The sequence below is a fragment of the Anser brachyrhynchus genome (genome assembly GCF_964034855.1).
Source record: "Anser brachyrhynchus genome assembly, chromosome: 1".
Taxonomy (NCBI): Eukaryota; Metazoa; Chordata; class Aves; order Anseriformes; family Anatidae; genus Anser; species Anser brachyrhynchus.
Genome location: NC_137694.1, coordinates 37,391,360 through 37,415,924, shown reverse-complemented (window position 1 = coordinate 37,415,924; position 24,565 = coordinate 37,391,360). Strand labels below are relative to the sequence as shown.

General features: G+C 39.0%; 1 protein-coding gene across 25 annotated transcripts in view; it reads left to right on the top strand.

The window, feature by feature from the left end:
- The window catches only part of GRIP1 (glutamate receptor interacting protein 1), a 325,251-nt gene that overhangs the window by 209,099 nt on the left and 91,587 nt on the right, over nt 1-24,565 (top strand). For all 25 annotated transcript variants that reach the window (XM_080592313.1, XM_080592318.1, XM_080592314.1 and 22 more), the window contains one exon: nt 11,162-11,242. In XM_080592313.1, coding sequence (XP_080448439.1) covers nt 11,162-11,242 — 81 coding nt within the window. The remainder of the gene's footprint in view (nt 1-11,161; nt 11,243-24,565) is intronic.

Sequence of the window (24,565 nt, the reverse complement as noted above, 5' to 3'; positions counted from 1 at the left end):
GAATTGGTGCATGGCAACATTTAAAATGACTTGCCTGTCTTCCTGAAGGTTACGGGAGTATAATTTTTGATGAATATTGCACATCCATCTGTATGTTTCTTTATAGCTGTATTTTCCATAGGATTACAAAAAGCTGACTCAGGCACGGGCTTTGTTGCATGCAGGCGAAGATGTGAGCAAGCAGTTCTAATTATTACCATTTTCCAAGATTTTAAGAATACTGCAGACAATCAGCTGCTTGCCCCAAATAAGCTTTGTGATTTAATAGGGCTTGGGAGGCACTGACAAATAAATAGTGTTTGACAGGTTAAAAGGCTTGTCTTCAGGAACTGGCTGCATGGATAGAGAGCAGAAGGCGGCCTGGGCTTAATGCGAGCTTTAAGCAAAACAAATGTGCATACATATTGTTTTGTCAAGTTGTCATCCCTTTTGTTACTCCGCTTTGTTCCCACTCCTAAAAGTGCACAGTACCCTATTTCAAAAGACTCTTCTTCTACACTGTGTTCAAACTTGTCACAGTTTCCAAAACCAGCGAAGTTTTGCTGATGACTGAACTTAGTCAAAATGACCGCACAGCCTTTGTGGATATATAGAGGAACCTCTTGCAGGGTAGGGGCTGAAAATAGGACATTATTTCCCAAAAGCATGAGGAAGGTGACAGGTTTATAGCCTGACTCCTAAATGAAGTGCATTCTGGAAGGTCAGTTTTTCACCAAGCCTGAGTCGTGCTAGTTTGGACCAAGATGTGTCACTTAGACTACAAATAACGTGGGGCAATCCTGCTAGCGTGCCAATATAAATATGTTCATAGTGGTATAATGTTTATACAACTCATCGTGGCAGTGTTAGAATTATTTTATGTATCAAATAAACCTTGCTGGTGGGATTAAAAAGGGTAACTGTAATGCCATAAATACAACATGTGACATGCGAAAGTATTCTTTACTCCTAATGCTGTCCACACCAGGGTTACCGTTGTACAAATTTTTGGTTTAAAAAAATAATTTCACTCTTCACTAAATGGATATTTCCGTACAAAGTCAGCATGTGCACCATGCTTTGGTGACAAGATCAGCCAGCCTTTGTGCTAAGTCATGCCCAGTAAGAACTGGTAGGATCCTAAAGCAGTAAGCACGCTAATCTGTGTGATTTCTGGGTGTATAAACAGTACATGAGAGAGGCTTTTATAGGGTTTTCTGAAGAGAAGAATATAGTTGGGCGTAATAGAATGGCAGTTAAAGCAAAGGAAGAAAATTGTAGGTGGATGGAGGGAAATGTTTTCCGTCTGTGAGAGCTGATACATCCTGCGGAGCAGCCTGCAAAGGAAAGCAGTGGAGATCTCATCACCAGAGACACTTACAGGCACAAGTAGGCTGAAAAACAAATGATATAAGTTACCGCAAATAGCGTTAGCACAGCACTGCAATGCAAGCAGGATAAATAACGTCATGAAAAAATTACCATTTCTAGCTTTTTTCTTTAAACATAGTGTTGTGGCTTTACTTATTCCTGTTGTTTCTGAAGCAAACTAAACTCCTGTTTTCTATGAAGTGCAATGTTTTTTTACTTATTTTATGCCACTTGAGTGACATTCTCTGCTGTATCAGCTCCTACTTCTGTCATTGCCTTTCTCCAAAAACACACGCAACGAGCTTGTAGAAGTGTAGAAGTTCCTATTTTGACATCCTCTTTTCCCACCATCTCTGACAATTGTAGTGCCAGCAGCCTGCACAGGTATTCCTCACCTGCTTTACCTTGTGGTTTGCACAGGTAGAAGGTGGTAGGTGTCTTCCCCATGAGTACTCCTAGAAGATCATAATCCGTATATATACTGGTGGGAAGAGGAAAAAAAAATATATATATATGTATATATATATTTATTTATTTTTTCCCTCAAGGGAAAAATCAGAAACCTTTTAAAAGAATCTGACAGCAGTTTCAAACACCACTTCTACTTTTTTAAATTCCAAGCAGTCAGTCTGCAGGGAAGACCTCCACTAAGACTGGGCTAAAAATGTTCAGGGTCAGTTGATGCACGAGAAAGTTGCTGTTAACATTGTTGGTACAGTGGAGGTGTCACACAGGATATACACAGTTCGAATGACCAGTAAATGTTTTTCATGTTAAATTTAACCACAAATGGAATAGGGGATCATACCACATGTTGCCTTTGGTTAATGTACGGTGAAATGCTGCCCGCCAGAAAGCTGGTTGCCTCTTCTCCCAAGGAGGTTGTGGGCAACCACGGCAGCCAGGAGCACGGCGGCTCAGCTTGAGGGCATCGTCCAGCAGCCACAGGGTACGGCTTGGCCCCTTTCCCCCTGTCAGCTCTTGCTGTCTTGCCAAGCCCAGCAAAATCCTGTGTGGAAGGAGTAGCTGAACAAAGGTAACGTTAAGGTCACTATTATATTTTAAAATTATCTATTCGTAAAAGTGTTTTTCCATAAGGTATAGCATTAATTCAGCCCGGTTTTCTGGCCCGTGGTTACTGCCTTGGCTCAGGTCTTGCTCCTTTACTCAGCTCCCTTGCCCTGTAGGAATTTTCATCATATTCTCAGCATTTGTGCTTCCCTGTCAAATTTAGTGCTGTTTTTCTTTGAGGGATGCTGATTTAGCATTGTTAAACAAGGCAACTGAATATCTTAATTATTAGAATGTCATAAAGAAAACAGTTTTCAGGTATTTTTTTCCAGGAAGTTGTTGCGTGGTCCCCTCACACGATGCCCGTGTGTGGAAGTACATAAGAGCAACGTGATGTTCCCAAACACACCTGCAGAGACGCACACCTTTACAAGACCAGGATGCCACTCTTAGCAAGCCATGAGATGTTCAAACCAAAAAGTGTATTTTGAATATCTGGAAGTGCTTCCTGTTGGTGAGATCTGTGTCACATAGGAATTTCCTTTTTAATTAAAAAAAAAAAAAAAAGATTTTTCTCTAAGGCTTACAGTCCCATCATTTAGAATAAGATTGTCTACAGGAGTTACAGAAAAATCCTAGACTGTCTCACAGAGCTAAAAGAGTTAACACCCTTAGTTTCTTTGAGCTTTTTCAATTTCCCAGCTTTTTCAGTTTCTAGCTGCTCTGGTTAAGCCATAGATACTTCACTTATGTATGATCCCTATATTATTTTCAGTAACAATAAACAAAAGCCCAAGACAACAGAGTGAAACTCGCACTGAATCCTAAAATCATGTAACGATTCAGTAATGATTCTGTTTTATGGCATTCAAGTTTAATCCCTTAACAAATACTTGATGCTGTATAAACAAAAAGACACATTTATCAGATTTGAAGTAGTTTGTGGTTAGGGTATTATATAAATTGGATTACTTCTTTATTTGATAATCCACTGAAGTGAATCTCACCATATGCTAATATCTCTTGAGACGTATTTTCAGCGTTCAGCAGATACTGAGTGTTTTGGATGTTCTTGGAAAGTTCTGAATTTTCCTGAGCAAAACAGTTTTGGAAGGAGAGCCACATACTTCACCAGTTAGGAAACCAAGCGTTTCAACTCAGGTACCTGAGCACAGTCTTAGGAAATTAACTTTGGAGAAGCAAACTTGGAGGACATTCAGATCATTTTGAAGCAGCCAAGCTCGCTGAGGTATTGTAACTATCAATAGGAAATGGATTCACAGTTACGCATAATTACAGAACCCTACTTCTCTTGCTTGTAGATTAAAGCTGAGCTGCTGCTGTAATAAGTAACTGCATAATTCAGAAAACAGAGAATTAAATTTACATAAAGTATGATAAAATTGAATAAATTTTCACTTTAGAGAGACAACACAGTTATTCATTGGATGTTATAACTGTTAAAATTAAGTTTGTAGGAAAACCAAGGGGTACTCTGCTAAATGTAGGAAAGGAAATTACCAGAGCAGCAATAATAACTCTTCCTTCTCATAATTCTTTCATGTCACAAACACCAACAAATGTTACTTATGGAAGCATTTGAAACCCTATGCTTTCTTAATAAAGACTGCTGGAGTGCACTGAGCATGGAATTTGATAAGAAAGGATTAAGATTAAGTACATTCATATTTGTCCTACTTGGAGCCTAGTTCGCTAATCGCTGTTTTACATACAGCTCTTAAGAATTTGGGGGTGTTTCTAAGCACTGCTTTGAAAAGCAGCATTGCCATTTAAAGAATCCAGGCTCATTGGATGTGATCGAAGCCATAGCTTCCTGTGAAAGGAACTTGAAAAAATGTTATTCTTCTGCACCAGTAGGATAAATTAATTCTTTCTTTCATGGTTGGAGTTCCCATAACAAGTCTGAAAGGGTTAGCACGTAGGCAAAGCAAATTGTTGACATATTGTTGTTTCATGAAGCATATACATTCAAAATCTGTACATTATACATCTGCTGAATGAACTTAGCCAATTTTGTCTCTTTTTTTCAACTGTTTATAGTCCATTACACTCTGATGTAGCTGTGGTGGCATCACGGTAACCATGAACGTTCCAGGATGTTAATTTTTCTCTAGACTTTTGCATTATTTAAAAGCAAACCTTTTAAAACATCCTCCTTGCCAAGGAAAAAGACATTTTCTGAGATTATTTTTTTTTGCAGTTGTCAATGATAGTTACTAAGGATGAAGTTACACCAAACCTAAAAACATTTGTGCCAGATCTCCCATCAGCAGCCAAAGTAAAATTCCCACTATTCATTACTGCGCAGCAAATTGCATTTGTTTTATCTGCTCAAGTCTGTTCAACTCAGAACAAACTTATAATTCAATTTATTGTAAAACTTTTCAGAGTTTTAGAACTTTTAGTGACCTTTATAAGCTTGAGTTATAACAACAACAACGACAAAAGAATATTATTATTTTTCATTCAGTTATCAGATAAGGCCAGTTTATTTTTTTCAAAGAGTTTGTGCTTGTATATATCTTCCGATTGTGGCTGTTACTGGTTACAATGATTGGAGTATTGCATAAATATTCAGTTACTTTATCAGTTCTTGTTCAGAATTATTTTGTTTCTAAGTTCAGAGAAGAAAGATTTGTCTGCTGTCTTTAAAAGAAGTCGTCCCAGCAGGAAGAGATAGGGCAGTCTAGAACTTGATAACTAAGCTCCAACTTCTCCCCTGATGTGTTTTTTTTTCCCTTTGCATTACTGTAGATTGACCTGAAAATTGCATTTTTCAGATTTGTTAGTGCAGAGAAAATATGTTTAGGCATTTTTTTACCAGAAACAAAGAACTGGAATTGAGGAGATGAGTTTATGAAAGATCAGAGGTGTTTTTAGAGTGCTCCTGATGACTTTGTCTTTTATACTTTTTTATTGGTTGGGTTACTCACAGAGATACACAAGGGATCTCAAGTTCATTTTGTCTCTTCTGACTGATCCAGAGCAGGGCTTCAAATTGATTTTGGAGGAGATAGCTTTAAACTATTTTACTTTGTATGACATACTTAAAATATTGGTCAGAGAGAGAGGGAGGGAGTGATTGTGTGGCTGTGAGTCTGGGTGCTCATCTGTGAACGTGGACTGAGACTTGAGTCCCTGCTCTAACGTCTGAGCTGAGAAGAGAGTAAGATGCTGTAGGAATGGTCATAAAAGTTATACTGAGAATCTGGGTACGCCTCTCTACACTTTTGAGCTTCTGAACCACAGGTATCAGGAGATAAGTGTTTATTTTTTATCTGTGAAAGCCTCCAGCTGCAAACTGTGGGGATAACCAAGAGTGCTGTAGCTCAGAATTTACCTGCTGTCACAGGTATGATACTGTGCTAGAAACGACGCTTTTAGATAATGGTAAGCTTATGCCATTTAAAGATGAAATTTAGGTTAAGTTTCAGATATATGAAGTATGAGAACCTCTGGTATTTTGTGCTGTGCTAGCAGGATTCATAAAAATCTGTTGCTTTTACGGAAAAATATTCTTCGTTATAAGATTCAGGAGTGAACAGGATATTGCAGATCCAGGAATGCCTGAAGCAATACATGGGACACTGGTGCTTTTAATTTTTGATAAATAAACTAATCTTCACGGGGACATTCTTTCCACCATAATCATCATCTTGACAACGTTGTCATCTTCTGTATTGGAACGTGATTCTCTGCTAGTCTGTGATGGGTGCTATCACAAAGAGGGTAAGCAGCAACACGTGCAGACAGTCCTACGTCTCGTGTACGCTGAGCAAGCTGAAGGATGTACTTTTTGGTGGAGTCTTAGGAGTCAGATTAATTGCCTTAGGAAAGGCACAGTGAGGAACATATGAGCAACACCTCAGGTTTCACTCGCTTGGATTCTGGTCTGCTTAGGAATCACTCTAAAAAGGTTTAAGTTCGTTCATTCTTTGGCTGAAGAATGGCTTATCCCGTAACTAGGCATTGGTAGGAAAGTTGTTGAAGAATGAGAATGATGCAGCACAGGACTTGGACATATTTAGTGGGTAATGTTGGTGGTAGTGGGACAGTCGGACTAGATGATCTTTGAGGTCATTTCCAACCTTAATGATTCTATGATATTCAGTGGGCTCAGTAGTTACCACCTAGATGATAGCAGCAGCAGGAAAGATCTCTAACCAGGTGTGAAGATTGGCAGGAAGGGAGTGCTTGTAGCCTTTACCCCACCTGCAAACAGCATTCTTGTATCAGTAGCTTTCACAGCCATCTCGAGGGACACGCAAATGGTTCAGTGGCCGTAAACCTCCCGATACACCGAATGCCTGGACTGGCCTGTTGAGGAAATACCTTCAGACTTTCCTTCTGTTCCCTTTTATGTGTCCCCAGTTGGTATCATCCAAAGGACATTAAATTGAATATAGCAAATATCTAAAGATTACATATGGTTGCTTTGCTAGCACAGTCCCAAGCACTTGCACACTGGACAATGCACATATATATAATCTTTATGGGATTACATTACTGTTGGTTTGTTAGAGTGTAAAGAGCCCTTAGTCTTGGATGGAGGCTCCCCTGTACAGCAGGGGCAACGCAGAACGCTATAAATGGCTCACAGCGTGGTCCTCAACACAAAGAATGAATCATTCAGTTACAGGGCGGAGATGCCAGCTGGTTAAAAATAGGCAGGAAAGTGCAAAGAGCTGCTTATCTGCCTCACGGGTCACAGCTGAAGGTGGTAAGCCTACGGTAGTAGCTGCAAGCAGTAGGGCCGCTTGTCTATCCACTTGATCATTACAATTAGAAGAACTGTGGGCAGAGCTTGGAGAGGATGATGCGGTGGTTCCTGCCACCAGTACCTGGGGCTGTTGCTTTTGTGGGGACAAGTGTAAAGAGGATCCAAGAGGCTGATTTGGCTTCGCAGGTCAGGAATCTCAGCAGTGGACCTCTGGGATCGTTGCTGCACTCTGCCAGGAAGGGGGGAATTAGCACAGCGGGCAACTTGTTCGCTATCGCACGTTTGCAACTGCAGAAAATACTTCAGCTATGATTCTGGGGGTAATGACCTCATTCACAGTGTAAGAGGGTTGGTTTCCTGTAGTAACTGAATGAAGAGATCTGCTGGCATAGCAGTCACCTTTATAGCATACACTGACTCGCTAGAAATTGTGTATCTGGGGCTGCTTATTTGTTCACCAGAGAAAATTGGGGGGGGGGGGGGTATAAAGAAGGATGTAATGAATGCATTAATGCATTTCCAGGACTGTATCTGCATAGCTACACTATTTCCAGTGTTGTAAGCACGGACACCCGCGGTGTGCTCCTGAGGAGCAGGGCAGAGCTGGCACGTACAGAAGCCCCTCCAGCACGCAGCTCCCTGATGGCCTGCTCCAGTCAGGGCTTTCGGCGTGAGATTTATGCCTCCGAATCTAGCCTGTTTCTCCATCTGCTTTGCGTGTGTGGCTTCTTAAATATATCGCATCTTTACCTAATTTTGAGTTACTGTCTCCCGCTGGGAGCATGCTTTGCATCCTTACACTCCTTTGCTTTTTCAGGGTGCTGGCTCTCTGGGTTGGGTTTTGTCTGCAGGGATTCTCTGTGCTGTAGAGGGGGAAGCTGGAAATACAAAGCACTCGGACAAATCCCTCTAAGCACTGATATCAGGAGATATCATCAGGAGAACATTTTTGCATGTTTTAAGATCCTCCCTGCCAAGAAAGGTCCCCTCCGGCAGGTGGGGGCATAAAGTAGAATTTGATTTATCAGTTCTTGTGACCATATGTTCAAATTTGCTAATGCAGACAAACAGATTTCTCCCCTTTTTGACAGCGTGATGGTGCCTGACATTTCAGGGCTACCAGGGCCTTCTTGTCTCTTTAGTTTACTCTTTTTCTTTGGGATGATATCTACTTCTGCATCTGTCTGCTCTTCGTTTTAGTTTTCTCTCTCAAATAAGGATGCTGTCTGTATTCTTTGTGTAGGTAGTTATATTTGTTTTCCTTTGCTTCTGGGAGTTCTTTATGCTGATTTTCAGTTATCTTGGGCTGCGATTTTGCTTTTAAATGGACATTGAAAGACAATTTTTTCCTGGCCTGGGAACTTCCAGCAAAGTGAAGCTTCCCAGTCCACCAGTGAGGCAGTGGCTCGTTGTTATCCCCCCATAATAACTGAACATATGTTGCCTTAATAGGGGTTCAAAAGTTTATGAAACAACCATTGGGGCTCCTTTGTTTTCTGTGAAAGTCTGTGGACAGATTAAGAAATGTAACATAATTACATCCCCACAGTACATACACGGCATAAATACCTGACAGGATTTCAGGGCTAATATACATGGACTAAAATGCTAGCTTACACAGCAGTCTCAGTTTCCTTCCGTATCTGTCAGTTGGTATGTAAAAATACGAGACTTTTTGCTCAGGGTCCCTTGCAAGTAATTTGAATGTACACTGACCTTCCCTCACCGGTGCCATTAACCAGAAAGATTTGCAGGCTTGTCCTTCTTTCTGAACTCGGGATAACCGCACGTGCTCCCACTGTAGTGCAGTATTGGGAAAATCCTGTTCCAGCAAAATATTGTAGCTGATTTATTCATTTGCTCTTGACAAAGATTCAGTGAAAAAGGCCTAGCTGTGGAAATTCTTCTCTCCTTTTTGCCATCTCTCCAGTCTGATGGAAATAATGCATATGTAAGGAGTCTGTCTAGGAGAGAGCTGTTTTATGCCTTGAAGTTGATATATTGTTCATAGGTAGAGCACACATGCAAATAGGGCCCGAAAGTCATCACCATCCGTCGGTTCCTGAGAAATTGTGTTATGTTTCCTGCCCACTTCTTAGCAGAAAAATGCATGTCTCACAATATCTGCTGCCACATACAGCACCTGCAAATAAGGAGTAATACATGCGACATCTAAGCCACATTATTGATGATCCCTATATTTTTTTGGAATTGATATGAGTTAGCAAGGTTGTTTGGAGAGCCTTAGCTTGAGTTCTAGCTCAACTGTGCCTCTTCTAGGAAAGAAAAAAGTCAATCCTCTTAGAAGATCTAGTTCACTTTTTTTTTTCTTTAATGAGGGTATGTATATTCTGCATATGCAATAATATTAGCTTTTCCACTTACCTCAAATGGAAGAATAAAGGCTTATACATCTCCCTTTTTCTTAACTTGTGTAGCTGGGCCTATGTTAATATTTCTTCATGCTTCTGTTTATTATATAGCTGACAGCTTTATTTTCTTTAAGTTTGAACCAGCATGCAGTATAGTCGAGCCTGTTAGCTTCCTCCTTGTAACAATGTAGTCCTAAAGCAATGAGAGTTAATTTTACTGTAGCAAAGGCAATGATATCTGGCTGTAGAGGGATATTTTACCAATATATTTTCTTCATTACTTGCTGCACTTTTGACAATGTACATAGCCATGCAACAATCTTTTGCCTTTAGAAAAAACATTAAATATATTCATCTTTTTGTTTGTTTGTTTGTTTCTACATCCACCTAACAGAAGATGAGTTCATTGTAGAAATCTTTTTTTTCATGCCAACCAGCTCTTCCAGTCACTTCCTTCTGAGACCTGGTTTTAAAATAAATTATACTGACCAAACCCTTATCTCACTTGAATAGAAATGGATTGGTGTCTTTGACGCGAGTTTCTAAAGGAGTTTGAGACTTTACAAGACATAAATAGTGTAATCAGCAAAGAAGGCTTATCACGTCAGCAGTGTCAGCTGAAAAGAAAACCTGACTCTCCAGAAAATGTTTGCGGTTCCACTGGATCTTAGGACACTGTACTAGGTCTGTAGTCTTTGATGCACTAGGTACTCTAGTCTTTGATTCCTTTAGTCGTTGATCTTTCAAGTTTGTATTCGTGCACATGCTAGAAAGTGGTTGGTCTTTCAAAACCTGATGGAAAAAGATGTAAATAGAAGGATTTGATAGTGCTTTAAAGTGTTTGAACACTTGACTAAAGGACAACCAAGACAGAAGCTTAATTTTTTGTGATTCCTTTCCTTTGATTGAAGTAATAAAATACACATTATTATTTCTTCTCTTCAATCCCCATTTCTTTGTCAAGTTTATAGCTTGCCATTTTTAAAGCTACAGTGTAATTGATATTTTTCACACCAGTCATCCTATTCTTAGGAGAGATGTAGAAGAACCTCACTTCTCCCTAACGCTGCCTTTAATTGATGACTCTGCTCATCCCACCAGGAGCTGCCTCTGATGCCTTCAGGTTGATCAGTGGGTGCTCCGTGAAGCCTCCTATTTAGACACAGGCTGTCACATTGCCATTCTTCAGTATAAATGTGCTTGGCATATTTGGCAACATCTCTCTGATGTTTTCTCCAGTCAGTTGTTATGACAGGGAAGGAAGCATCCTCTGGCAGATCCCAAAGGAAAAGGAGCATCTTTACAGCCAGAATATCCACAAGGTTCTGGAAGTGCTTCTCTCCTGAACAGGGATGTTCTCTCTGCTCCTGGAGTCTTTGACATGTGAAGCTTCTTAACACTAGGAGAAGGAAAGTTTCTGTGGTTATCTGAAAACCAAAAAGGCCTTTGTATATTCAGCCCGTCATCAGCTGAGCATTATCTCTGATCTGTTTTACTCCTTACTTCTCAGCTCTGTTATTCAGAGCCTTTGTCATTGAGTCAGAATTCAGAAATATCCATCCTCATCCAGCTTACAGCAGCTCTTGTACTCTGCACTGCTAGTTCACACAGTAATTAGATTTAAAAATTTTACTGTTTTTAACGCTATATTTATCGGTAACTGAAACTGTTGCTTGTTTCTGTTTAGATGAAAGTCCTTACACAAAGTCTGCAAACCAGGCAAAGCCACCTGATGGAGCATTGTCTGTGAGGAGACAGAGTATTCCAGGTAAGACTTGCTTTGCTTTTTATAACATGTGACTTGTTCGTGAACAGCAATGTAATACTAATCAAAATTAAACTAGTTATAAAAAGCAAATGACTTACAGTTACCACTAAATAATTTGTAAGGAAGGTTCCACGTAAGGAGTTTCCATGGTTAGGCTTCCTGCAGCTTTTAGTATCAGGAACATCTCTGCGTCTGCCTTTTGCAGCAGATTTCAGGCATTGATCAAAAAAACCTTTTAATCAGAGGCCAATATTGTCAGGCCCTGTGAAATCTGTTCTTTTATATCTAGTTTTGACGGTGTAGGGAGATTGGCTCATATTTCCAACACTGAGCAGTATGTCAGAGTTCTCATCTTCACATGGTTTTCTGCCATGCATACACCATTCTTGCCTAGTCCGTCATCCTGTCACACAAAGCTGGACCCACCAGATCAATGGGGCTTCAAACCTGTGTGTCGTATAATTACTTCAAATGAGTCTGCAAAAGGTGCCTGTGAAAAGCAAGTATTACATATACTACACAGCAATCTAAAGAGATGTTCACCTCACGTATAATTTTAGGGGTCTACTAATGAAAACAAATGAACACTGATAAAGGTTGTGCACAGGTGGAATAACTGATGTTGCCATTCTCAACTCAACAGCAGTAACCTCTGACTGGAAGGGAAGATGTAATGCAACAGAAATCAGAAACTGTAAGGTCATGTCACACACCTTCTAATGAATAATGTTAATATTCTGCGTGCTCCATGGCCTTGTTACTGAGCAAAGTCACACATCCCTCTGAGAGGTTATGGATACAAGGGATGGAGTTCAGACTTACACTGTTGCCAGGCTCAGATTTCATCATAATAACTGACGTGTTTCTGAAGGTCCAAAGTACACATCTTGTGGATGTTTTATGTTCAGGTGTGTGCATATGTGAGAGAAGGAGAGGGAGAGTGCGATGGTTTACTCTTCTCTGCTGAAAATATCCTAGCGATTTAAAGATTGTTATTCTCATGGTACAATCATAACTGTTGCAAAACGACTCAACTACGGTGCCTATTATGCATTCATTATTATAAGGAACTCTGATTACACAAACACCAACCAGTTTTTTTCGCCAAGTCAATAAAAATCTTGATTCATTGTTCGTCAGAGTGAATTAAGATGTCTATATGGGTAGCTCTACACATAATGCTTTAGCTCATGCATCTCTAATACTTAACATATTAAATATCTACTTTTTTAATCTTTTGAATTTTTTCACCTTGAACTTACTAGTTGACATTTATGGTGTGGTTACTGTACTTGAGAGATACTTACACTATGGTCTGAATACAGATTAAAGTTCATGGTTTCAGATAACATAAGAATTCATGATTTTCAGTTGTATCCTATAAGAAGAAGGTTTGATGAAAGTTGTACTGGTGCAATTTTTCTTTAGATCATTTCGTAAAAATAGAAATGTCAAATGTTGAGTAGTCGTTGTGACTATTTTGAGTTTTAAAAAAAAAAGCTGCATACTCTGGAAGTTTTGTTGTGTATTACAATTAATCAAATGTGGTGTATTACAAATAAATGTGTGCTGTGCATGAGTCAGAGTTACTGCAGAGAGACAATACTGACAAGTGTCTGGTGAGATATAGTCTTTTAAATTTCAGGTATTCTGAAAAAAAAAAAATTATCTAAGCTTATATATGTTCTTCAGCTTTCAATACCATGAAGACATTTATCTTCATGCCTTGTTGCATCTCTGGACCCCTTAGGAGATTTAGATGGGGCAGTAGTTAAAAAAATAAATAGTAATTTAAACTTTTTCATGCCCCAGCAAATTGCCATTCTAACAATATCTAGCACAATGGATATTGTGGGTTTAGATACATGAATACATTTATCAGACTAAGCAGTATTTTGAGAAGTGATTTCACCAATTAGGAGTTGACTGGGGTTTCCGAACTTAACCCCTAAACTTTTATGTCACTTTGAACACTTATAAATTTGACCTCATGTATTGTAGGTAAGCCAGCACCTTGTAAAAAGCATCTTTGTCTGTGGGCAGATTATCTGCATTGTAGAGTGTCTTACTACAGATGCAGACACATCCACCCAAGCATTTTGGCAGCAGCAGGAGTACTAGTATTAGCAACACGAACTAGTTTGAGACAGTAGCACAGCTGTTTTTGGTTTTGCCTGGGGACAGGATGTGGCTTCTGACAGTATGTAGGTCAGCTCTGAATAGCTTCTGAAATGGAAGGTGCAATACAATGAACCTGGTAAAATTCTTCAGGACTTGGATGGAAAGAAGTCAGCTGGAGTTACTGTCAGTGATCGGCATACACTGTACACTGCATGGAAAGCATTCATTGCTATTCCCCCCAGATGGTACGCCTGATAGAACATTACATTGCTGAAGAGCTTTTTTTTTTCAAGCTTGAAGCATGGCACTGCTTTTGACAGCGTAGCTGTCCAAGCCACTTGATGCTCTGTCGCTCCTGAGGCATGGGCTGCAGATGTCCTATTCGCAAGGAAAGCTCTGGTCTGGCCATTACAGCCAAGAGAACTTTTATTAGTTTGTTTTGTTTGTTTGTTTGTTTTTAGAAAGGAAGATGATCCTATCCTGAGCTTTCCACAGGTTCAAACAATCCATGAAAAAATGCTAATAACTATATATTTCCAGGGTGCATGATCGAAATCTTCCAGAGTAGCACGAGATCAAGTCATCTCCCTGTGCCTGGTGAAGGTTCCTTCTTGTGACCTTCACATTCACTTAAGAGGATCCCAGTGCTCCTTCCTTTGGCCAGGTGCCAGCAAAGGAGCTTTTATTGCTGTGGGATCTGAAACTACCACACTGACTGTAAACCCCAAGATGTTGTTTTTATCCTTCCATGTGTAAGAGTACTGAAAGTCCATGTGTAAGAGTACTGAAAGTACAGTATCAATGAGCAAAGACCAAATGCACAAAGAAGTAATGTAATTCTATAGAGGTTACACGGTTCTCAGGCTTGGTTTATTTTACAGGGAAAAAAACGTTGAAATAATCATTTTATAATTAAAGTCAAATGAGCACATACTGTGAAATCAGTGCACTGAGTTTAATTCCTTTCATCCCCAGAAGCAGGGAATAGATTAAGCATCTCTCTGGAGCAGAACTGGCTTGCTTAAGATGCAGAATACATTATTCATGTGATGAGGGTACATGTCATATTTATCATGTCTTCACATGGCACAAAATCAACAAGCAACGGATCCTTTCAAGGGGATTTACAGAACTGATGAAATTATAGTTAATTCAAATTATATGCATTAATATAATTGCAGTTGGAAACCTGGACTAAATTTTGCAGATGTGTAGGTGTTGTAGTTTTATATATATACTCATATACATATTTGATTGTTCAAAACATTATTTAGCCTTACAGTCAGAATTTCCTAATTATAGAAGCGAGGCTTGAGGTAACATCAACATGACAAGCAGCCTACGAAGTAAGAAACAAATTTTCTCCTCTGAACCTTCAAATTTAGACCTTCACCAGCATGTAATGAAACGTTATTGCTACTCTGCCCGTGTAGTAGGCCACAGCAGCTGTAGGGCTGTATGCTGTGCCTCATCCAGAAAGCTATCGCTGTCAGGCTAATACCTAGGCACATAAATGAAAACAGCATGTTTCAAAATTCACAGGTAAGGCCTTTTCCTCAAAATCACAGTTGCAGTTAGAAACATCTGTCATTTAAAAATAAAGTACCTAATACTCACGTTAGCCCATCTCTAGGTTTAGGTGGCCACGGGTTCCTGGACTAGCGCTCCTGCTTGTTGTGCCGAGGGTCCGAAGCGGTGTTTGGCACGGAGGAAGGTTTGGGTCAATAGCACTTTAATCAAAGGTGTGTTTCCTGTGGTCGCTTATACCTGGGGGAGCTTTAGAAAGGGCATCAAATATTCCAACAATAGTGATAAAACGTCGAGAGCTGATGACATTGTGAAAGAGGCATTTTGAAATCCAGACTGTAACACATGCCTAAAGATAAGCCTGTTCTCAGTGCCGAACGTGGACAGGCCTGAATAGTTGTTCCCACGCCTTCCAGCTTAAATCCAATACCTCCTTATCTGTTTAAACAACATGGAGAAATCTGTCGACGCTAATGCTGTGTAAGTTGTTCATTTCATTTGTTTATATATTTGTCTCTTTTCAATTCACTCACTGAAAACTGGAGAGGGGTAGAGGAGAAAGAAATGACACAAGCATAAAAATAATTTATTGTTTAAAAAAAGTAAATTTGAAGCTGATTAAAATTTTTCATAAAACCTTAAACAAGATTTTAATTTTGTTTTTAGTCCATTTCTGTAAGTGCTTTTTACTGAGTCTAAGAAGTTTCTATTATTACAAAAAAAAAAGTAGTCAAAACCCCCACAAATTTTAATGAGCTGAAATGTTTCAACTTCTGTTCTATTTCTGTTGGCTGAAATCGTGAGAAGTTTCAGTTAAATTCTGCAAATAGCTTTGGTTGGGTCAAAATGGTATTTTTAAGGGAAAAGCTTATTCGTACCCAATCTATTTGACATTAAATTAAAAATAAAACTTCAGCTTCTTGCATCTGCTTATTGAGACATCTGCGCTATGGGAGACTTCTAGAAATGTGAAGTATTATGGCTTAAAGTGTTCAGGGGCTCAAAACAACTGTAATGCAAATCGTGTGCTGGTACAGCTCTTTGAGCTATCTGTGAATCTAGACATTTAGCCTAGCTGGGAGGATTGCAGTGCTAGAGCTGCCTCCCTCTTAAGTAAATTCCTGTTCAAAGAACCAGTGCCAAATAACTAGGAGGTGTAGTGGGAATATTCAATGCTGCACCTTCCCAAAGCTCACCCCAGCCACCTTCTGCCCCACGGCGACGTCTCATCTGCTGAACAGATATTATGGTGATGCTGCAGAGTTATGGAGAAGAGCAGGAAAGTCCAAACTAGGTGTTAGAAATTATTCTTTTGACATTTTCTACACCATGGAAACCTGTGTTTCTCTCTAACCAATAATTATTATTAATATCAATTATAAAATTATATTATTAGATATTAATTATAATTATTAAAATGTCACTTGCATGTTTTGTACACAGTTGCACAGATGTATTAAGAGGTCAGTTGTTCAAATAGGTCACTCTGCTCTGAAGGAAAATTGTCAAGACTTTCAAGTCTGAAATTAAACTGGCCAGATTTTTCAGTTCCTTTGTACATGCATGAATACTGCACCCTCTTTCCAGTGTACCTGATTCTTTGAAGCATGCCATAATGCAGCCTTCCTATTTCAGCACTGTGTTTGATCTCAAAAACAGAGCTAGCCGCCTAACTGAAGGGAAAACACGGGATGAATGTACAGCCCTGAGCACGTCTGCTCAGTGGTTCTATAGCTCTGGTATTAGCAGTTTTGCAGCCTCATTTTTGAAGAGTTTTGTAACAGAAGTTTAATACAAAAATGAAACATTAACCCAACATAATTTTAGAGTTGGCCAAGTTTTGAACTACTGAGCTGGAAGGGCTCACATGCAAGCCAAAAAATTGCAAGGTGCCTTGCAAGGATAATATTTACAGAGCTGATAGCAAAAAATAATTACTGTATGATGTAGTGTCCTCTGTAATGGCTTAGGACACAAAATACTCCTAGGAGAAGTCAAGTCATAGTAAATTCTTGTAGTAACAACAATAATTAATGTCCTGGGTATTTTCTGTCTCTGTAATGCTTAAATATACAATGTATATGGCAGTTGAAAGGAGTGAGGCAGTTTTCTGATGACCATTGACTCTGAACATATACAGGTGCTGTATGTTTGTTTCCAAAAACACCGAAGTTCGCCTTTTCCCCCTCCCTGACCCACAGCCTGCTGTGCAGCAAATGTTCCTGTTGTGTCTCAGGCTACACCAAATGTGACCTTCCTGTGGGGTTTGTCTGCTGCCCACGACCCATCAGCTCAAATGTAGGTCAGCTGAAAACTGAACAACTTGAAAGACCTCTGTACTTCCGTCACTATTATTTTGGTGGTGGTGGTGGTGGTCGGTTGGTTGGTTGGTGGTTTGTTTCTTCTTTTTTGGAGGGGCTGTGTTTGTTTTGTTTTGTTTTTAACACACAAATATCTGTTTAAACCTAAAACCAAAAATATCTTGCTATAAGAAAGCAGGCAAAGGTTGTGAAGAATTAAGAAAATAGAGCGTTAAACTATATGCAATGCTTGAGCTGCTAACATAAAATTGCACTAGCTGAATTTAACGTGTGTATTATGATACAACTTAAGTGAGAAAAAGGTCTATATAGCTTAACGTAATACTAGGATATGTATCATGTATTATTTTTCTTTTACAAGATAATCCTAGAAATAACGGAGAAATATAAAAAGTAATACAAGGAGATAGCAGGAAATGAAAAAAAAAATCCACATGGATTAAAAAAAATTACGGGCTTGTGATGTGATCTGAGGATAAAAGTTTCATTAAATAACATTGCTCAGGACAGAAGATGACACAGGTTATTCTGGCCGTAGCCTGACTGTTAAGATCTGAGCCAATTACACAGTGACTGACAAATTTGATGGATAAATGATCCAAGTGGATGCTTCCCTATGTGCAAACACCTCCACAATGAGTTTGGGTTTCTTCCGTGATTAGCAAGACAGCACATACTCAAAACCAGCTGTTCTTCACAGAATCGTCTAGGTTGGAAGAGACCTCCAAGATCATCTAGTCCAACCTCTGTCCTAACACTAACAAGACCTCCACTAAACCATATCACACTAATCTTGTGCTTGCATGAGTTAACCTGGTCCCATTCCTTCTGCACGAGCCCTTCAGACTCCAGTGTCAGTGAACCATAGGTGTCAGAAATGATCCTGTCCGCTTTTTGCGGGAGTTCTGCTAATTTTTGACTCTTTGAGTTCTGCTAAGGGGTCAGCAGACTCCTTTGTGTGATTAGCCACAGGACAGCCACCTTCTGCAGCAACATGCACCCCCCCCCAATCACTAAATGCAGAGCCAGGGAGTTGAAACATGCATCTGCAAAAGCACTTTTTTTTTCTCAATTTACATTTCTCATTTTATCTGTTTTCAAAATCAACACCGAATGCTCAGATTTGCCATTGAAGAGATTTTAGCATTTAGAAATCCATTAACAATAACCTCTGCAGTCACACATACCATAGTAAATATCTTGGGTGATTTCCTAGAGAAGCAAGTTTTCTGACCTGTGAAATGCAGATTACAGACTAGTAAGCTTTTCTACACTTGAGGCGTTCATTATATCTGCAAAGTCATTTGCTGATTTTCGTGTTTGATGAGAGGCTGTAGTTGCTTTATCATTTACAGTCTTGCTTCTTCACTGGGTATTTGTTTAACCCGCTGGAGGTTTATCAAATGGTCTGTGCAGCATCCCTCAATGCTGGAAAGTCTTGAATTTGCTTTCACATTTTATTTCGAAAGAAAAGAGTTTTCTTCCTTATCCCTCCTCCCTTCCACCCAAACAACTTTGTTGGAATGGTTTGTATATGTCATTCATGTAATCATGTTTCATACACAGATGAACTCAAAAGAAATTTCTCTCCTATAGAAAATGAAAAAAGCCCACCGAGTTCTTACCTAAAGTAGATTGCTGTTGATTTATTTATACATTTTATTTACAGAGCACCAACAAAACATTACCACTTTAATGCTTTTCAATACTGAAAAGGATTAGATGAGAGATCTAACTTCATTCCTTTCACGATAAATGAGAAAGAAAATGCATTAAAGTCAATAATGAGGAACATGCACTTTTTGAAGTATCCAGCTGATATGAGACGGTTGTGATGAGGTCCGAAAAGTTAAATATCTTCAAAATATTTTCAGTTTTATATAAATGCTGATTATGGGCACGGCCAATAGCCGTATTCGTTGTTGACAATACTGAACACCTTCATTTATGTACATTTGGGTTTAGTTGTATATAATTTTACCAAATCTGGGGGTTTCAAAATATAATACTCTAACGTATTGCTGCAGCATCTTTTCCCAGCGAAATCAATTTAGCTATTTGTAGTGTGATAAAGATAAAACCCAATATAGTATCTCTAAGAACATTTAAAAAAAAAAAAAAACTTGCAGCCGTTTAGCCTTTGTACATGCTCACTTTAGAGCAGAGATAGCAATTTTGAGAGAGTGGTTCCATATTCAGCGAATGTGCTTGCAGCCTCTGCACCTTTTCTCCATTGTACTCCATCGGCCGTCTGTTAGTTTGAAGTCCAAGTCCTTAGCACTTGCCTTGCCGTCACTGTGGCGCAGGGTTTTTCAGTGGAGCCTGGGACCTGAAAATAGGTTGGGGAGCATCTGTGTGTCTCCTGAGGTTGGGGGTCCCATCTCGTGGGTGTTTTCCTGCATGACTTCAGCATGCTTTCTGAACCCACAAAGGGAATGCATCCTTGTGACGGTTGGCTGCGTTCATTTTAATCAATTGTTGTAATCAAATATTCTCCTTTAAAGACTTCAGTGGGAAGAGGGAACAGGCTGTAGAGGCCATGTGAGGAGGGAGAAACCAGGAAACGTCAACTAGATAGGAATAAAGATGATCAAGACTAGGCTGAAAGAGATATGGACAGTCTCTGAAAGGGAAGCTCGGTAGGCTGGTTGAGTTTGGAAGGGGAGAGGAAAGCCGTATGCTTCTTAAAGGTCATGGTGAAAGACAACAAGGACAGTGAGGTCTGTAACCATGTGCTTGGGTAACTATCAGTCAATTCTTGGCTGAACACAAGACTCATCAATCCCAGTAACCTCTGCTGCCCACCAAGAAGCTGTGAAACAACTTTACTTTGACTGTCTCTCATGGAGAGGAACAGCTGATTACAGCTACCAGCATGTCCTTTTTGTTTTAGGTAACTGAGTAGCTAAAGCTTGATATTGACCTCTTGAAGACTGCTACATTTGCACGTGATAACAAGGCTGGGATTTTGGAGAGGGGTAATGTGTGTGAGGGGGGCTATCTTCAGAAAAATGGTATTATATGTGGAGAATATTCAAGAGGATGTTCGGGTTCCTCGATCTGTTCAGAAGTTAGGAAATGCTGTGTTAGAAATTTTTCATGCTTTATTATTTTTCTCTTGGGTGGAAATCTATTTAGATATTCTCACCTAAATTATTATCAGTCTGATATTGATGCAAAAATGTGGGTTCAACAGAAAAACTGATTTCTGCATCATCCAGCTGAGAGGATCCTCCTGGATCCAGTATCACCAGAGAGGAAGAGTAAGCAGCAAACCTGTTCATGCAGACTGAGTCACCAGGTTCAAAAGGAATTGAATAAATGAATTGGCGAGAGATTCACACATAAATACTACAATGACTGAGGAGCAATATACTGTCTAATATCACAGTACTGGATGATGGGAAGTGTGGCAGGAGTGGACTGTACAAAGTAGCCAAGCTCTCGGTGACTCCTTTTCCTGCTTTCCGTGATGGAACAGGACTAGATGACATGTTAGTCTGACCCAGCAGAGAGAAGTTGAGAATATTTTTTATCATTTACGGTTGTTAGATTATTTTATTCATACAGATATAGATAATTAACTTGCCTTTTTTAATGATGTTCCTTATGTATTTTCTAATACTTCTTTGCAGGAGTTAATGGATGCTTTCCATCTTTTATTTTTTCTTTTTTTTCTGAATCTCCCATTCAGTTTCTGCAGTGATTATAAATTCAGGTCATGAATATAGCAAGGGAATAATACATCAACTCCCAAGATAACAGCTCTGTCACACCAAAATATGCTGTCCCAGATCTGGATAATAGCTTGCCTCTTCTTTTTGACTGTATCAGTAGCTCAAAGCTCCCCCTGCAAACCTTGATTTTAACATCAAAATCTAATATTTTCTTTTCTTTTTTTCTTTTTGTCACAAAATTCTATGTCCATTTGGCTAATGTGAAGTAGTTGAATGTGCTTCATGTTGGTAAAGAAATGGTTGTTAATTTGCTTGTTTAATAGCATTTGCATGCTTTCTCTTAGAATTGAAAGAGACAAATACATTTTGATGCTTGTGCGTCTTTCTTGTCACATCCCTGGTGTGTGGGGCTCACTGAGAGATTCATTTGTGCCTCATAGTGTAGAATAAAGGAGTTAGACCTTCTGTTTTGTGTAAGAGCCATAAGACCACAAATTAACTATAACATCATTGCAAACTAGCTTTTGTTTCCTTTGGATTTAAAAGTGCAGTGGTAAGAACAAAGAGTTTATTCTTTCAATTTTTACTGTAGCTACTGTGAATTTACATGGAGTTGGTGGGCCAGAAGAGACCTCGGTGGCCATCTGAACAAAGCATGTAACTTCCCTGAATTTACTTATATTTACTTACTTCCATTTTGTATTTAAATTATATTTTAGAGGGACATTCGTCATACTTATGTGATGCAAAATCCACCACAGCTTTTTGTGGTCATTTAGCTTCACTGTTTTGTTTTCTAGGCTGAATATGTGTAGATTCTGCTTCCCCTCATTGTGCTAAAGAGTCATCTTTCATTAAAATTCAGTTCATCCTTTATAGGTACTTCATTATGAAATCACCTTTTAATCTTCCCCTTGTTAAAGTAAAGAGATTGTGTTTCTGGGGTCTTTTGCACCCAGTCACATTTCCCTAACTATTCTGAAAGCTCTTTTCTGGTTCTCCAGCCCTGTCTTTGTTTTTTTAATATTTTTGTTGAATCGTGTCACAGGAATGAGGTAAAGTATCTGAGTGATGGTCACTAAATACAAAGGTGTACTAAGCATCTTGTGTAAAACTGTCTTGTGTATATATTCGTGGTTCGTATTATTCTGCCCAGCGATGGTTTTGATAACCTATCAGGACTCCCAAATCCTTTCTGTCCACATTAACTTCGTAGTTAATTTACTGCTCCACTTCTACTCACATCTCTTACATTGCTAGAGTGGGAGACTTTATTAACTTTCTAGGTGAAATACAGGCTGGTAGAACGAAGATGTTTATCTTTTTTATTTATTATCCTTGTCCAAATATATCTTGTCCAGATACCGTTCCCACTTTATGTCTGTGTGGTCTTGGGAATCCACTAATGTTGTGTGAAAAGCACATAAAGAAGGCTCTTCAGAAAAGTCACAAAGTCACACTTATTAACAAGCTTTTCTGTTTTTCTTTTTTTTTCAAGAGTACAGAAACAACAACAACAAAAAAGAGTTTTTCATAGGAGAATATAGGAATGAGGCCCAAATAGAGAGATTTCAGTGCTCTTATTCACAGAAAACATTGGTGGAAGGACACTGAATATCAATCCAGGCATGAACAAGTGCCAATCTTCAATGCTAATTGATTTTATCAGCAAAGCAAAACGAGCCAGCTTAGTACTTAACCAGGAGACAAGATCCTGCCAAGACCTTCGTCCCATCTTAGGTGACATTGTGGCCCCAAATACTTGTCAGATAAATGATACAGAAAATGAGCATTGACCTCTGTGGTGGTAAAAAATAATACCATAGAAAAGCACGGGACGCATGCTGCAGCTGAATTTTAGGTAGCACTGACAAACCATGAACGATCATACCTGATAATATACTGTGAATATTGATCCTTGGATCATTGCTTCTGTAAACAAAAGTGAGAAGTGAAAATTGATAGAGGTCATATAAGGAAATCTTGCTATTAGATCAAGACTGCAGCAGCCTAGACCAAATCTGTCAAACGTAACTAATGTTGCAGTACAATTGAAAATAATACATTTTTTAAATAACATATATAGAATATATTCACATGGGAGCAAACGCATGTGCTTTTCCCAAAAGTTTTCAGATTGAGTTCTCGTTTGTTATTAGTTATGGAATTGAAAATTTAAAAAATTAGTAAGTGTATTTGAAAGTCATTACGAACTTGTAGCTATAAAAACAGATGCCTAGTAAGGAATTTCTGTAATTTTATGATGAGAATGGTAGGAAACCCTAACGAGACCATTAAAATCCAGGAGCTTTATTCCTTAGCCACTAACAAAAGGTAATGGTGTAACACAGAGTATATAGTGGATGGGAATGTAGTAAAAAATCATGGAGCTTGACTTGCTTAACCCCACACCACTGAAAACAGACAAACTTTTAAGGAAAACAGTCTAGATTAAGTACTAACCAACTAGTATTATAGCTGGGCATGGTTATAATGTATGTTAAAATGTGCTTTTTATGGCTTGAGTTAAGGGTGTTTGCGGTTCGTGGGTATTTTTAACCAGTTGTGGACACATTTTATCATGCCCATCTTCTGGGCATGAAAAGTGCACTTCTGGTGTAGAAAGGCGGAGTAGGGTCTAAAACATCGTATATGCTGATCCAGTACACATTTTAATATATCTGCAATACTATACAAATAACATTGACAGTAGTCAACGCTTGAGGATCAAAAGACACCTGGTATTTTTCTAATGTGAATACATTTTTAAATGTTGCAATGTCAAAACAATACCAAATATTCTTACCAGATGGTAGCAGTTAGCATGGGGTGGGTATCTCTCTCTCCATTGTGAGTTGTAAGAACTGGGAATTAACCTGAATGCTGCATCTTAAGTAAAAGTCATCATCTGTCCTGGGTCTTTAGTGGGGAAAAACATGATGCTTGTGCAGAACTCTAATGGCCTGAAGATCATCTGCTCCAGACTTTGCTAAACCAAGGAGGGAAAGAAAATCTGGAGCAGACTCTTATTGCAGGCGTTCTGTAAGATGTGAAAACTAGGTCTTTCCTGGAAAATGTTTGCAGCTGGGTTGGTTGGGGGTATGAATTTTGCAGTATTTCTAAATGAGCAAAGCTTCAGGGTAGGCATGGTGACATCAACATGGGAATAGTGTCTCTCTTCTTTTGCTTGACAAATTGGTCTAAATTTTATTGGCTTGTTTTTTGTTGTTTTTTTTTTCTTCCCGTTATGACTAAATGTCTGCCAGAGGGTTTGACATTGTATCCACACTTGTATAGTCACGTTGGGGGAATTTTTTAATGTAAATCTGTCCTTAACAGAAATGTTTTTTTGGGGGTGGAACCTGCAAAACATTTATGCAGAGCAAGCCTAGAAGAAAAAATCATACAGTAGTTGAACATGCTTTTAAAAAGCCAAGAAAAAAAAAAAAAAACAGGACAAATGTGTTTATTGGATAGCTTTGTTCAGGCAGAGATTACCTTTGCCATTTTCTTTCAGTCAAAGAAATTGTGGAAGAGAATAAGCTAAATCGTGGGAATTACGGTAGAGCCTGTCTAGAAACTTTTGCCTTTAGTGATTCTTGAGAATGCTCCAGGTTAGACAAATAGCTCTGTGCAATATTAGATACCATCAGCATCCTCTCCTGCTCTCCTATGAA